The sequence below is a fragment of the Dama dama genome, chromosome 15 (genome assembly GCF_033118175.1).
Source record: "Dama dama isolate Ldn47 chromosome 15, ASM3311817v1, whole genome shotgun sequence".
Classification (NCBI taxonomy): Eukaryota; Metazoa; Chordata; class Mammalia; order Artiodactyla; family Cervidae; genus Dama; species Dama dama.
Genome location: NC_083695.1, coordinates 7,999,431 through 8,015,832, shown reverse-complemented (window position 1 = coordinate 8,015,832; position 16,402 = coordinate 7,999,431). Strand labels below are relative to the sequence as shown.

General features: G+C 38.0%; 1 protein-coding gene across 1 annotated transcript in view; it reads left to right on the top strand.

The window, feature by feature from the left end:
* The window catches only part of RYR2 (ryanodine receptor 2), a 798,221-nt gene that overhangs the window by 407,707 nt on the left and 374,112 nt on the right, over positions 1-16,402 (top strand). Inside the window, exons 15-16 of the mRNA XM_061161401.1 lie at positions 3,339-3,522; positions 6,450-6,585. Coding sequence (XP_061017384.1) covers positions 3,339-3,522; positions 6,450-6,585 — 320 coding nt within the window. The remainder of the gene's footprint in view (positions 1-3,338; positions 3,523-6,449; positions 6,586-16,402) is intronic.

The window sequence follows — 16,402 nt, the reverse complement described above, 5'->3', positions numbered from 1 at the left end:
ACAGAAGAACTATACAAAAAAGATCTTAATGACCCAGAAAACCACAATGGTGTGGTCGCTCAATTAGAGCCAGACATCCTGTAGTGTGAAGTCAAGTAGGCTTTAGGAAGCATTACTACAACCAACCAAAGCTTGTGCAGGTGATGAAATTCTAGATGAGCTATTTAAAATCCTAAAGGGTTATGCTATTAAAGTACTGCATTCAACATGTCAGTAAATTTGGAAAACAGCAGTGGCCACAGGATTGGAAAATGAAGTTGCTCAGCCGTGTCCGACTCTTTGCGACCCCATGGACTATAGCCTACCAGGCTCCTCCATCCATGGGATTTTCCAGGCAAGAGTACTGGAGTGGGCTGCCACTTCCTTCTCCAAGGATTGGAAAAGGTCACTTTTAATTCCATTCCCAAAGAAAGGTAATGCCAAATAATGTTCAAACTACCATACAATTGCACTCATTTCACATGCTAGCAAGATGATACTCAAAATCCTTCAAGCAAGTCTTCAGCAGTATGTGAACTGAGAACTTCCAGATGTACAAACCGAGTCTCGAATAGGCAGAGGAACCAGAGGTCAAATTGCCAACATTTGTTGTATCACTGAGAAAGCAAGGGAATTCCAGAAATACGTCTACTTCGGCTTCATTGACTTCGTTAAAGCCTTTGACTGTGTGAATCACAACAAACTGTGGAAAATTCTTAAAGATGGGAGTATCAGACCCCACCTTACCTGTCTTCTGAGAAACCTATATATGGGTCAAGATGCAACAGTTAGAACTGGACATGAACTACTGACTAGTTCAAAACTGAGAAAACAGTACAACAAAGCTGTATATTGTTACCTTGCTTATTTAATTTATATGCAGAGTACATCATGCGAAATGCTGGACTGGATGAATCACAAGCAGGACTCAAGATTGATGGGGGAAATATCAACAACCTCAGATATGCAGATGATACCACTCTAATGGCAGAAAGTGAAGAGGGACAAAGAGCACCTTGATGAGGGTGAAAGAGGAGAGTGAAAAAGCTGGCTTGAAACTCAGCATTCAAAAAACTTAAGATCAGACATCTGGTCCCATCACTTCATGGCAAATAGAAGGGAAAAAAGTTGTAGCGGTGACATATTTTATTTTGGGGGGTTCCAAAATCACTGTGGACGGTGACTGTAGCTGTGAAAGTAAAAGACATTTGCTTCTTGGAAGGACAGCAATGACAAACTTGGACAGTTTATTAAAAAGCAGAGACATCACTTTGCCCACAAATGTCCATATAGTCATAGCTATGATTTTTCTAGTAGTCATGTAAGGATGTGAGAGTTGGATTGTGAAGAAGGCTGAGTGCCAAAGAATTGATGGTTTTGAACTGTGATGCTGGAGAAGACTCTTGAGAGTCCCTTGTACTCTTAGGAGATCAAATCAGTCATTGCAAAAGGAAATCAACCCTGAATATTTGCTGGAAAGATTGATGGTAAAGCTGAAGCTTTAATACTTAGGCTGCCTGATGTGAAGAGCTGACTCATTGGCAAAGACCCTAATGACTGAAAGATTGAAGGCAAAAAGGAGAAGGGGGAGGCAGAGGATAAGATAGTTATATACTATCGCTGACTAAATGGACATGAATCTGAGCAAACCATGAAAGATAGTGGCAATTCTGTGTGGCTCAGAGGGTAAAGAATCTGCCTGCCACTGTAGGAGACCCAGGTTAAAATCCTGAGTCAGAAGATCCCATGGAGAAGGAAATGGCTACCCAGCACAGTATTCTTGCCTATAGACTCCTATGGACAGAGGAGCCTGGTAGGCTATAGTCCATGGGGTTGCAAACAATTGAACATGACTTAGTGACTAACACTTTCACTTTGGGAGACAGTGGAGGACAGAGGAGCCAGGCGTGCTATAGTCCATGAGGTCACTAGGAGTCAGACATGACCTAGTGACTGAACAACAACAATTTTTTTTTTAAATATAAATTGCAGTACAGTCAGATAACTCAAAAGACACATTTCCTTGTAATAAAATATTGTCTTACAGTTTTGCTAATGCAGAGGGCAGGGAAGGAACTGTAATATATTTATGCATCAAGTTTTATCATGATCAATATAAATATTGCTGTATCAACTGTAGTATAGACGTTCTCCCATTCTTTATGCTATCTGTTGAGTATTCTTTTACTAAGCTTTTTATTTTGAAATACTTTTTATTTACCAACACTATTGTTTAAAATTCTTTTAAGATACATACACAGATGTGAGTTTTAAATTCAGAGTCTCAAAGCACAGCAAAATATCACATTTAAATTGTAGTCATATTTTTTTGCAAAGTCTAGAAAATACAACTTGATGCCGTTTCTTATCCTACTTTTTAAATACATCTCTTTCAGACAATGGGAAAGCATGTTAGCATTTTGTTTTCTGATTGAGTGAATTTTCTAATTTTTTATTATAGGGATAAATTTAAAATTGTCAGAAATTGGGCAGGATGACAGGGAGTATTAGTGATGGGAGAGCAGTAAACAGTTCCTACGCCAAAAACAAGTAAATTCCAGAATTAGAAACCTGGGAAATTGCATCTCAATCCTTAAAGTATGTAGTGCTTTAAAATGAAAATCAACTGATTTCTGATTATTTAGACCATGGTTTTGTAGGTATCAGTTCTCCAGATCATTTAGATTTTCTTCTAGATGAGTTTTTCTTGATACTGGTGCCTTTAACATAGCATTATATATACTTGATAGACTATAACATTTCTAATTTTAAAACATTCATTATTTTTCTTTGAGGAAAGCTAGGGCCTTTCTGGGGCTTCCCTGGTGGCTCAGAGGTTAAAGCGCCTGCCTGCAATGTGGGAGACCTGGGTTTGATCCCTGGTTCGGAAAGATCCCCTGGAGAAGGAAATGGCAACCCACTCCAGTATTCTTGCCTGGAAAATCCCATGGACGGAGGAGCCTGGTAGGCTACAGTCCATGGGGTCGCAAAGAGTCGGACATGACTGAGTGACTTCACTTCGCTTCAGGGTCTTTCTAGTGCTTCCCTAGTAGCTCAGATGGTAAAGAATCCACCTGCAATGTGGGAGACCTGGGTTTGATTCCTGGGTTGGGAAGATCCCATGGAGGTGGGCATGGCAACGTACTCAAACTCCATGGACAGAGGAACCTGGCAGACTACAGTCCATGGGGTCTCAAAAGAATCAGACATGACAGCAACTAAACAGAGCATGGGGCCTTTCTTATTGTTCCTTTTACAGGCATACAGGGAGAGAAAATAAAGCTTTCAATCATCTATAGAATAAAAAGTAATAAAATTGTGATTCACTGATGTGGAGAAATATGTGTTATTTATTTTAGGGGCCTTGATGCTCTCAGCAAAAAGGTGAAGGCTTCCACAGTAGACTTACCTATAGAGTCTGTAAGTCTGAGTCTGCAGGACCTTATTGGCTACTTCCACCCACCAGATGAGCATTTAGAGCATGAAGATAAGCAGAACAGATTACGAGCTCTGAAGAACAGGCAGAATCTCTTCCAGGAAGAGGTGAGTTTCTACGAACACTCATTTCTGTCATCGTCTTGGGGAAACAACTTCTTGGTGTCGGACATTCTCTACCTGTTTGACTATCTGCATATTGAGGTACATGTGAGCAGGTATGCTACTGTACAAGGGGAGAAGAGAATCAGGCCTTGGAGGAATCCTGCAGTGGTTGTTATTACTGTCTCAATAAGTATTAATTTTAAAAGATGACACTCTTCATTCCTCTGGCAAAAGACATTTTTATTTCACTGTCTGCTCAGCCTTCACTCTGATCATTGTTGTGCTGTGGTTTGCTTTATGGTCATCATATAAAGAGAGACTCTCAACATGTCTAAATGAACACAGTCTTTGAAAAGCACAGGTGTTTTCACACTGTTCAACAGGTTCATTGGGGCTCCTTGGAAATGCCTCAGGACTCACTGGAGCTTTGTATTGGGGATGGAAGCTGTCTGGGAGAGGGCCTCCTGGGGAGGCCGGCTCTAGGCTCCCTGCTCAGACAGAGCAATCCCTCTTTTTCTTTTTTGTATGTGTTAAGATTCTATATATGATTATATTTTACAGAAGTTCCACTGCTAAAAAGAACTCAAGCCATAATTTATAGGCAGAGGAGCAGAAGGACCGTGTGATGTATCTAATGGTCCTAATGCTAATGTTAGAACTAGTATTCAAGAATTTCAGTGGGAGGGTGTCAGAGTTGAGCTGGCAGATCAGGCCAGATCAGCCTCTGTTCCCTTTCTTCTCAGTTCCCCCTGTACTAATGGACTATGTGGATTAGTGCATTTTTCTGAGTAAAAGTAACTAAGAAAAAAGAAAGATTAGTGGACATTAACTGAGTTCCCATAGTCCCCCAGTCTATAGTCTTCTAGTTTTAAAGCTGTTGCCTAATTTTCCATCAAAAGCCATTGAAACTGATAACTAATTTTTGAGAATTTTTTTTTCACTGTGTACAAAAGAAATAACCCACTTAGAGATAAGTGGGTTAAATAACCCATTATGATGGCGAGAAAGCACAGGAAATGTCAACATAAACCTATAATAGCAACATGGAATAGTTGCCTGAGATTTTTTATTTTTGTACATGCCAAACTGCTGGGCATACCACACTTATTTTATATCTGGAAGAACTAGAATGAAATACTGAGCTGTGAAAATTTAAAATATTGATTTGGATTAGTGTATTTCTCATATAACACACTCTGGATGGGAACCTAGAAGTGTTCTTAGGGCCATGGTCCCTCTTAAATTCTTTGTGTGAAGTAAGTTAATTTGTCAACTCCTCATAGCTTTTCCATTAATGTGCTTTGCCTCATTTTGACAATCTTGATCTAGAAATAATAAAAATATAATTTGAAATGTAGATAGCTTCATACAAAGTTTCTATAATGAATTTTTTATTTGCCTTAAATGTCTTTCCATGAGCTTTCCTGTATTTTGTACATCTTCAGTTTACTATTAAAAAGTGATGATGATGGTGGTGGTGGTGGTGGTGGTGGTTGTGATTATATCTTCCCTAAGAGTAATGATCTCTTCTCGTGCTTATATAGGGGAGGCGAAAAATCATTTTCTTCTGCTCAGCTTCATTGGTTGGGGCCCTGCAGGTTACACCAACAGAAGATAGATGTACAAGTGAAGAACAAATGAAATATTTCTAATGTAGGCACGTGTGTGTTCATGGGAGTACTCCATGATGAGTAACTCCAAATATCACCAACCAGAGTTTTTGGCCTTCCCCAGTCAGTAGAAATTGATCAGAGGCCAAGCAAGGAATTCAGGCAAGGCTTTATTGGGGTCCCTTCTGTAGCACAGGGAAGGGGAGAACAGGCAACAGATTCCTTTGTTTGCTCACTCCATCAGGGAGGGGGATAACCTGATTCCTTACATGGGGCAAGGTAGCATTGTGTCCAGGAGTCAGGTGGGAGGGTTGGCTTGGATGGTTTGCCCACCTCTTAAGTGATACTGTGTGTGGGGGACATGTGCAGTACCTTGACTTTGCTTCAGGCTCTTCAAAAGTGGCAGTTGAGTTTTTCTGTCTCTTTGTATCTTTTGTCCAGAATTTGCCCTATCTGTGCATGTACACAGTTATTTTAATCCCATACAGTTTCTCTGTATTTTGTTGTCTAGAAGAGGTGTGTCCAGGTGCAAGCAGGCATTGCAGCAAAGGGTCCCAGGTCCTAGCCTGTCTTATATGAAGTGGTTAGAACTCAGGTTTATGTAGCATGCTAATTAAAAAAAAGCAACAACAATTAATTTGTAGAGAAGTGATAAGACAAAGGAAAGGGATTTTGAGTTTCTGGGGAACTGCTGGAGAAGCAGATTGTTAGAAGGTAAATATATGGTGGAAACTAATGGATAATAATGACTAGTTTGATGCATAGATTATTCTGTGCAGACTCTGGACTGATAATAGACTGGCATTGTCTCAGACATCCTCCTGTCTTTCCTGACGGAGTAGAGAAGGGTAGGAATTATTCGTGTCTGATTTTTCTCAATGGCCTTGAGCCCTAATATTCCTTATGCTGAAGTGGCTTATTTTGGGGTGGCACTCTCTGAACCTCTTCACTCATAGTAGAATGCTTGTTTGATGTAGTTAATCAACCTACTATTAAACCTTGCAAATTATTACAATAAGTAAGAAATACATATTTTTATATTGTTCTGTTTCTATTTGAGAATAGCACTCAGGATTTAAAAACCACTTGAATTATTTCAAGAACATTTTATTTCGCATGCAAGTGTGTTTCTTCCTGTTCTTTGAATAAATGATCTCAGTGTTCTTTTTTTTTTTTTTTATCTCAATGTTCTTTATGATTAACAGACTTACTTTAAGCCAGACTTTTAAAAAAAATAACAACTTAGCAATTTCTTTTTTTTTTTTTTTTTTGCCCGTGAGCAGAATCACAGTTGCTGACGGTTATCTTTCTGCCTTCCAGGGAATGATCAACCTCGTGCTCGAGTGTATAGACAGACTGCACGTGTATAGCAGTGCCGCTCACTTCGCGGATGTTGCTGGGAGAGAAGCAGGGGAATCTTGGAAATCGATTCTGAATTCTTTGTATGAGTTGTTGGGTAAGAACTACGATTGGCTTTTCAAGGCAACTGAGTTATGTCTGTTCAACATGATCATGTAACAGTTACAGCAGCTTTATAACTTGCTTCTTAATTGAGGCTTTTCATGTTTTACTATTGCACTGAAGTAAATGATGTTTAGTATTAATATTTAAATCTATTTCTGAGCATGAAAGGTGGCCATAGCTGTAGATTTACCTTTGATTAAAAGAGGAGAGTCATCTAGGGTATAGTTTTGTGAGTGAGGGGACTCTATAGGGATGCACATTAAATACTTCCTTTTTGATTCTGAAGTTAGTCCCACATGAGCCCATCTTCTCACCATTCCATCTTGTCAGAGATCTCCTCCTCTAAGCTTGTGGAGATCTGTGTCTGCACCTTCTAGGTGTGCTCAGCAAAAATTGCCGTAGTTTATGCTGTGTTCCTCTTTGCTCTTTACAGACATTCATAATGTGGTTGGATGGCTTTAACATGGTGATTTACATCACAGGCGTAGCATAACATATTCTTATCATATACTCTCACTTCTTTTGGGTACTTTTGTCACCTTCTCCCTCATAGTAATGCTCTCTTCTTCCACTTCTATATTTTTTGTGTTGTTTTTGCCTTTTAAATGTGTCTTAGAAGATAAACTTGTAATTGTTAGGTATAGCAAGAAAGTTCCAGATCAGCTGGTAGAAGGTCATAGCATCATGATTATTGCAGATACACCTTCCTTTTAGTTTATCAAAGATGGAAGAAACAAAGTTTTCTTTGTAGTTCCCTCCAGGTTGAAATTCTATATTCTGTTACTCATTCTCTGAACACAGCATCACACATCTCATGCATTAGTAGCCTATATGTCTGGTGCATCGCTGGTGTTCAGTAGATGTTTGAAATGTAAACCTCAAGATCGTGTTGAGAACCTGGTATTATAGGTTTCTTATTAATTTCTCAGTTCTTCCTCTTCTCTCCACTGATATTTATTTCAGACTCCAGGAAGCCCTCACACACACAGTCAGCATTTTCATTGACTCTCTGATACTTGAAATACAACTTCTTATTCTACAATAAGAAAAATACTTGAGTATTCTTGAAATCCTCAAGCCCCATGGCTGGTCTGTCCCTTCTTGTTCCCCTGTGACCTCAGTCATTTTATCTCTAGTCTCTCAGTCCTACCTAGCTCTTTACCTCTAATCCAGCACTGTCCTTTCAGACTGTCTAGAATTATTTTATATCAGAGATTTGATATGCAGTAAATGTACATTTATTTGTACTATATATTATATATGCATATATATAGCATGTTTTTCTTATATATATGCATTTATTTCTTTAATTCTTTTAATCCTTTTTGATGGAGGATTTAAGGGAGCTACATTAAGTTCATTTAAGGGACTTAAAACTGACATAACTAGAACCCCCTAAAACTCACATTGTAATGGAAAATATTAGCATAATAACAACATATGTAACTAAGATAGCATACAGTGATTTCAGGCTATGCATGTTTTGTAAAGGCTTTCAAGTTAATTTTTTCATGCAACAAGAGACATAAATTCTCAATATACTTTCTACTCGTACACACACATACGCACACACACACTCACTCTTGACTATAACTTATATTTTCACACTGCTACTCCTGAGAGGATTTTTGTTAATCTGCTATTCCTGTGTGTGTATATGTGTGTAGGTATGTGTGTGTAATTAAGAAGCTTTTCTGAAGATATATATGTTTGCATGTATATATATATATATATATATATCATTAAGAAGGATCTTCTGAATATATATATAGATTGCTTTTCCTTTTTGCATATTTTCCCAAGTGTTTTGCCTCTTAATTCCTTATACAGTGTCCTGAAGGGGCATCCTTGGTAACAGAGACTGTGTCATGTTGGGGGAACATGGAATCCAGTGGATGTGGGTTTCAATAGAAGCTTCATTCATTCATCAGAGAGTAGTTGGATGCCTGCTATGGGAAATATTCTAATCTGGGAAGTGAGGTACAGTTGTGAGCAGCATATAGTCTCTGTTATCATGAATCTTATGGTTGAGTGAGAGAGAGAGACAGGTGGTGTAAATAGCAGAGCCAGCCACAGTGCTGTGTAGTTACTGCATTTAATGCCTTGACCATCTCTATGCATGTTACTATTAGTCTTTGTTAGTGATTAGTAAGAGACTGATAAATTTGACTACATAAGAATGAAAACTTATAGGATAAATAATATCATTAAAAATAAACAGGTGGGAATTTTATAAAATGTGTAGGCTATGTGAAAGACAAAGGCTTAGTTTCTGTAGTATAATTTTCATAAATCTATATGAAAATATCATGTATCAGAAAAACAGACAATTAGTAGCAATGGGTAGTTTACAGAACAATGAATAAAATAGTAACAGATTCTCAACATGACAAATAAGGAAATGGAAATTAAAATAAGCGGAGATCATACTTCATCTGTTAGATTGGCATAGACAAAATGGTAATACCCATCATTGGGGAAAATGTTGAGTAGAATCTTCTTGGTGGGAGTATAAATTGATGAAAATTTAAAAAACCAAGCAAGTCTCAGTCAACAGTATATACAAAACTTTAAATGTGCATATCCTTTAACTCTCAGAATTTCCACTTTAAGAAATACAGTCTAGAGACATAAATATGTCTCTACAAGTGTGGAAAGGATATCTACTGAAAAATTATTTATAGATAGCATAAAATTGAAAACAATTTTTCTATCAACAGGGAATTGGTTATATAAGTAATAATATACCTATAGAGTATAAAACTGTTATCATTGAAAATTGAGATAAGTATACCATTTGAAAAATTGTATGAATCAGGCTAGACTGCATATGATAGTAAGTGAAAAAAAAAGCAAGATGCTTACTGTGTGTATAGTTAGATTCCAATTACATACAATTAAAAATATGTAGAGAAAGATACATTCCTGTGTATACAGTGGATATTTCTAAAAGGATGCCCAGAAAACTGTTCGGTAGCTGCTCCTTGGGAGAGAGATCTTTGACTTGTCTCTGTGTATTAATAAACGTGTTCTTAATCTATCTGCATGTATTATTCATTTGTTTTTGGCTGTGTTGGTTCTCCATTGCTGCGTGAACTTTATCTGATGGCCGCAAATGGGAGCTACCCCTCCCTTTGTGGGCCACAGGCTCTAGGGCACAGGCTCAGTAGTTGTGATGCACGGGCGCCGTTGTTCCATGGCATGTGGGCTCCTTCTGGATCAGAAATTGAGCCCGTGTCTCCTGGACTGGCAGGCAGACTCTTTACCACTCAGGGAAATACTGTATGTATTACTTTTATTATTGAAAAAAATAGATAACAGAAATGTGTGATGCTAGATAATTGATAATGTAAGGGAAGCTAATTTATTCTTTCTAGTTGAGTTAAAAGAACATTTACGTCAGTGCATATAAATGGAATATTTTTCAGTATACACATGGCTTAATAATGGTATTTCAAGTGAATAGAATTATGAGAAAATTTGTCACTTTGTTTGATTACTTTTTGTTCTTTTGACTACTCTTCATTTTCTGTTTTTATTATAGTGAACATTGATTTCATGATCAGGAAAAAAACAGTGAATAAAATCTTACTTGACATAAGGACCATTTGACACCAATAGTTTTTACTGAAGTTGATATAATCATATAATAGGTAGACATGTATATGTAAGTGTTTATTTTACCTTGGCTGGTGAATTCTCAGACTGTCAGCAGTACTTTGAGTTAAACAATATATTTATGTCATTGTCCCTCTTTACCCTACTAATAGAAAGTTTGGTTCAACCATCAGTAACTTCAGCTTAATTAAGCCTCCTCCTCATTCTTGCAGAAAGGTGGACAGTAGAGTCTCTCATGTAGTTATGTGTAAAATGCACCTTTTCCTCCTTTTACTTAAGCGGTTTTATTTAGCATGGAGAGAAAAGGGAGAAGGAGGGGATTATAATCTATAACAATTTAAAAATTTGATGTGAATATATTTACTATGTGTCTTAGGTTCAGAGTGACAAGAGTGGATCTATGAGCTTGCCATCTGGAAGACCTAGGGGTCTTACAGACACCGATGTTCATAGTTTGTGAAGCATCACTGGGACATGCTCTCATACATCTTTTCTGACATCCACACAATTAATCTGCAGGAGGCTTGCAAGCCAGGATAATTTTCTAAAGATGTCTGGAAAATGTTCTTTGGCAAACTCTCTTTGTGAATACTCATTTTATGAAAATTCAAAGTATAAAACAAACAGGGTAGACATCTTCTCTTTTAGGAAGGCGTAAATTACCAGTTTCTGAATCTTTAAAGACTGAGAAAGGATAGAGCAAGGAAAGATTTTTTGCAAATCCAGATTATTTTCCCAGTATCTTAGGGACACAGATTTTCCTAAATGCCCTAAACACTGGGGAAAGGCAGTCAAGGAGTAGAAAAGAAGGGCATTGGCTTCAAACACGCTTATAGCAGATATTACTGTGGCAGTAGTACTTACAGTTTTTTCTCATCTTGTTCTGCAGGAAATCCTAAAAAGGCATTTCATTACCAAGACACATTACTTTTTTTCCAACTTGGTAATGATCTCATGGCTATGAAACGAAAGTTATTAATTTTGATGGGAATTCATTATCTAATCAAGCTTGTGAGATACCTGTTTTCTTAATTTGCTTATATACTACCATGACCCTGCCCTTCTAAACTTTCCAGACAGAATTCCAGCAGGAAAAGATTGTGGGGGAGGGGGGCTGCATAGCTCAGGACCTGAGCACAGACTCAGGGGTCAAAATTGGCTTTAAGTCTTGGCTCCACTGTGAGCCCTGTGTGCACGAAGAGCTTTTCCTTTTTCTTCAGTTCTGTGTACATACTTACATCAAAATGGGCTCATATTCTCCATATCCTTAAATAGCATTTGTTTCCACTGACTTCTGTATTGTGGGCATCTTTCCTTGGCAGTAACTATAAACTGCCATCAGGCTTTAGTGGATGTATTCTACCCTACTGATGGGATGTGTCATCGTTTATTTAGCCCACATTCAAGCTGTTTTCAAAGCTTTGCTATTGTAAACAGTGTTAGGATGAGTGTTCTTGCATTTCTCTGTATACTTTTTCATTACTTTAGAAACTCACTGAACTGATTTCTTCAAGACTAACTTGCTGAATTTTAGTAGATCACACTTTATCTGTAAAACATACCCTGCACATGCACACACATGTAGACTTGCTTTGATAATGTTCCAGAGGCATTCTATTTAACTTTTTTTTTTTATTAGAAGTACATACATTATCACAGTCTATGGCGATCATCATATGTTTCACCTTTGATTTATTCTAGCACATTTCTCTCTCATTGGAGTAATGAACCCATAACAAACTATGGAAAATTCTTAAAGAAATGGGAATATCAAACCACCTGACCTGCCTCCTGAGAAATCTGTATGCAGGTCAGGAAGCAACAGTTAGAACTGGACATGGACCAACAGACTGGTTCCAAATCAGGAAAGCAGTATGCCAAGCCTGTATATTCTCACCCTGTTTATTTAACTTATATTCAGAGTACATCATGAGAAATGCTGGGCTGCATGAAGTACAAGCTGGAATCAAGATTGCCGGGAGAAATATCAATAACTTCAGATATGCAGATGACCCCACCGTTAAGGCAGAAAGTGAAGAACTAAGGAGCCTCTTGATGAAATTGAAAGAGGAGAGTGAAAAAGTTGGCTTAAAGCTCAACATTTAGAAAACTAAGATCATGGCATCTGATCCCTGCACTTCATGGCAAATAGATGGGGGAACAGAGGAAACAGTGGCTGGCTTTATTTTTGGGGGCTCCAAAATCAGTTCAGATGGTGACTGCAACCATGAAACTCAAAGATGCTTGCTCCTTGGAAGAAAACTTACGACCAACCTAGACAGCATATTAAAAAGCAGAGACGTTACTTTGCCAACAAAGGTCCATCTAGTCAAGGCTATGGTTTTTCCAGTAATCATGTATGGATGTGAGTGTTGGACTATAAAAACTGAGCGCTGAAGAATTGATTCTTTTGAACTGTGGTGTTGGAGAAGTCTCTTAGACAGAAAGTCCCTTGAACTGCAAGGAGATCAACCTAGTCAATGGTAAAGGAAATCAGTCCTGAATATTCACTGGAAGGACTGATAGTGAAGCTGAAACTCCAGTACTTTGACCACCTGATATGAAGAACTGACTCAAGAAAAGACTCTGATGCTGGGAAAGATTGAGGGCAGGAGGAGAAGGGGACGACAGAGGATGAGATGATTAAATGGCGTCACTGTCTCGATGGACATGAGATTGAATAAACTCCAGGAGTTGGTGATGGACAGGGAGGCCTGGCATGCTGCAGTCCATGGGGTCGCAAAGAGCGGCTGAAGTGAACTGAATGCACTGCTTATAGTGATTTATAAATTGCCTCCTTGTATAAGATTTGGGGATCTGTATTCATAGCTAAGAGTTTCCTTTAGTTTTCTGATATGCATGCTCTCTTTGTTAGGTTTACATAGCAAAGTTACACTGTCTTGAAAAAATATATTGGAAGGGTTTTCTTAGTTTCTTTACTTTGAAACAGTTTAACATAGCAATGACTTGTTTCCTGAATTTAGAAAAAAATGTTTTTGACTTTGACATACTTCTCAATATTACTCATTGTTTGTTATCCTATTTAGATTTTCTTTTTTGGGTCAATTTTCATGAAAAAATATTTGGAAGTCATCCTTTTTCCTAAACGTTTAAAAATTTCAGTACAGCAATAAGTGGCTGTGTATGATTCCTTTCCTTCTTAATTATGTCTTTTTTTCTTGATTAAAGTTGTTGGCATTTATTTAAAGGGAAGGGGTCCTTGACAGTGTTGATCAGTCCTGTTATTTCAGTTTATTACATAGATCACCTCTACTATTTCTAACTTATTAATGTCTATGTTTATTGCTCTATTTCTTTTTTCTGTTCTACTTAGTTTTTATATTCTCTTTGAATGTTTTGGAAGGAATGTTTAGTTAACATTTTTCACTCTGTTACTTAGCAGTTCAGTTCAGTCACTCAGTCATGTCAGAATCTTTGTGACCCCACGGACTGCAGCATGCCAGACTTCCCTGTCCATCATCAACTCCTGGAGCTTAATCACACTCATGTCCATCGAGTTGCCAATGGCATCCAACCATCTAATCCTCTGTCATACCCTTCTCCTGCCTTCAACCTTTCTCAGCATCAGGGTCTTTTCCAGTGAGTCAGTTCTCCGCCTCAGGTGGCCAAAGTATTGGAGCTTCCCCTTCAGCATCAGTCCTTCCAATGAACACCCAGGACTGATCTCCTTTAGGATGAACTGATTGGATCTCCTTGCAGTCCAAGGGACTCTCAAGAGGCTTCTCCAACACCACAGTTCAAAAGCATCAATTCTTTGGTGCTCAGCTTTCTTTATAGTCCAACACTCATCTCCATACGTGACTATTGGAAAAACCATAGCTTTGACTAGATGGACCTTTTTTGGCAAAGTAATGTCTCTGCTTGTTAATATGTTGTCTAGGTTGGTCATAAGTTTTCTTCCAAGGAGCAAGTATCTTTTAATTTCACGGCTGCAGTCCTCATCTACAGTGATTTTGGAGCCCCCCAAAATAAAGTCTTCCACTGTTTCCATTGTTTCCCCATCTATTTGCTGTGAAGTGATGGGACCGGATGCCATGATCTTAGTTTTTTTAATGTTGAGTTTTAAGCCAGCTTTTTCTTTCTCCTCTTTCCTCCTTTTTTTTCTCTCCTCTTTCAATTTCATCAAGAGGCTATTTAGTTCTTCTTCAACTTCTGCCATAAGGGTGGGGTCATCTGCATATCTGAAGTTATTGATATTTCTCCTGGCAATCTTGATTCGAGCTTGTGTTTGATCCAGTCCAGCGTTTCTCATGATGTACTCTGCATGTAAGTTAAATAAGCAGGGTGACAATATACAGCCTTGACATACTGCTTTCCCGATTTGGAACCAGTCTGTTGTTCCATATCCAGTTCTAAGTGTTGCTTCTTGACCTGCATACAGATTTCTCAGGAGGCAGGTCAGGTGGTCTGGTAGTCCCATCTCTTGAAGAATTTTCCACAGTTTGTTGTCATCCAGTCAAAGTGTTTGTCATAGTCAGTGATGCAGAAGTAGATGTTTTTCTGGAACTCTCTTGCTTTTTTGCTGATCCAACCTATCTTGGCAATTTGCTCTCTGGTTCCTCTGCCTTTTCTAAATCCAGCTTGAATATCTGGAAGTTCACAGTTCACATACTGTTGAAGCCTGGCTTGGAGAATTTTGAGCATTACTTTGCTAGTGTTTGAGATGAGTGCAATTGTGCGGTAGTTGGAACATTGTTTTGCAATCTATCTTTGGGATTGGAATGAAAACTGACCTTTTCCAGTCCTGTGGCCACTGCTGAGTTCCAAATTTGCTGGCATATTGAATACAACACTTTCACAACATCATCTTTTAGGATCTAAAATAGCTCCACTGGAATTCCATCACTTCTACTAGCTTTGTGATGCTTCCTAAGGCCCACTTGACTTCCCATTCCAGGATATCTGGCTCTAGGTGAGTGATCACACCAATATGTTTATCTGGGTCATGAAGATCTTTTTTGTACAGTTGTTTTGTGTATTCTTGCCGCCTCCTCTTATTATCTTCTGCTTCTGTTAGGCCCGTACCATTTCTGTCGTTTATTGTGTCCATCTTTGCATGAAAAGTTCCCATGGTAGCTCTAATTTTCTTGAAGAGGTCTCTAGTCTTTCTTATTCTATCATTTTTCTCTATTTCTTTGCATTGATCACTTAAGGAAGGCTTTCTTATCTCTCCTTGCTATTCTTTGGAACTCTGCATTCAAATAGTTATATCTTTCCTTTTCTCCTTTGTCTTTAGCTTCTCTTCTTTTCTCAGCTATTTGTAAGGCCTCCTCATACAGTCATTTTGCTTTTTTGCATTTCTTTTTCTTACAATTAGAATGTTTAGTTTATTTTTCCTTGAGTACAGTTTTGACTATCTACTGTTGATTGTGTAAGGTAGTGCCCAGTTTTGATATTTGCTAGATATTCTAAAATTGTAGTATTGATTCCCTCATTGATTAAAAGTATTATTTTGGAAAAATTTTAAGTTTTTAGGTATGCTTTTTTTTGTTCCTGCTTTTCTTACTCATTTCAAGTTTTATGTTTGTTTTTTATTTCTGATTTTGGGCAGATTATTTTTGTTTCTGCTTTTCCTACTAATCATTAGTCACTTATCATTAATATTATTGTCTGAGAGCATAGTTTATATACCATCTCTGTTTGCAGTAAGTTTAATGACCTTTTTCTCAGTGGCTTACTTTATGATTTTCTTAAATATCCCATGGGTTATTAAAAGGGTTTATTTGTACAGTTTTAGTTTTCTTTTTTTTTTTTGCTACGGCATGTGGGATCTTCCCTGTCCAAGGATCGAACCCATGCCCCTTTTGTTGGGAGCATGGAGTTTCACCACTGGACCACTAGAGAAGTCCTCGTTTCTTCAAGAATTACCTTATCTCTCACTTTTGACTTCTAGAAAATAGTTGATATCTTTAATTTAAAAAGCCCGAGGCAAAATTAAAGGAGGGGGTTAAGTTTTAAGCAAATGACACTTTATAGAGATTCAAACTCTTCACCATATACTTTCTGTCAATTGCTATTGTTCTTGGTCAGGAAAAGATATTCTTCCAGGTTAAAAGCGGAAGTCCCACTGAGCATGTCGGACTCCTCTACCACACCTCAGCCTGAACACACTTGTCCCTGGCGCTTATCATTGGATGTGTGTGTGTGTGTGTGTGTGTATACGTGGTTAG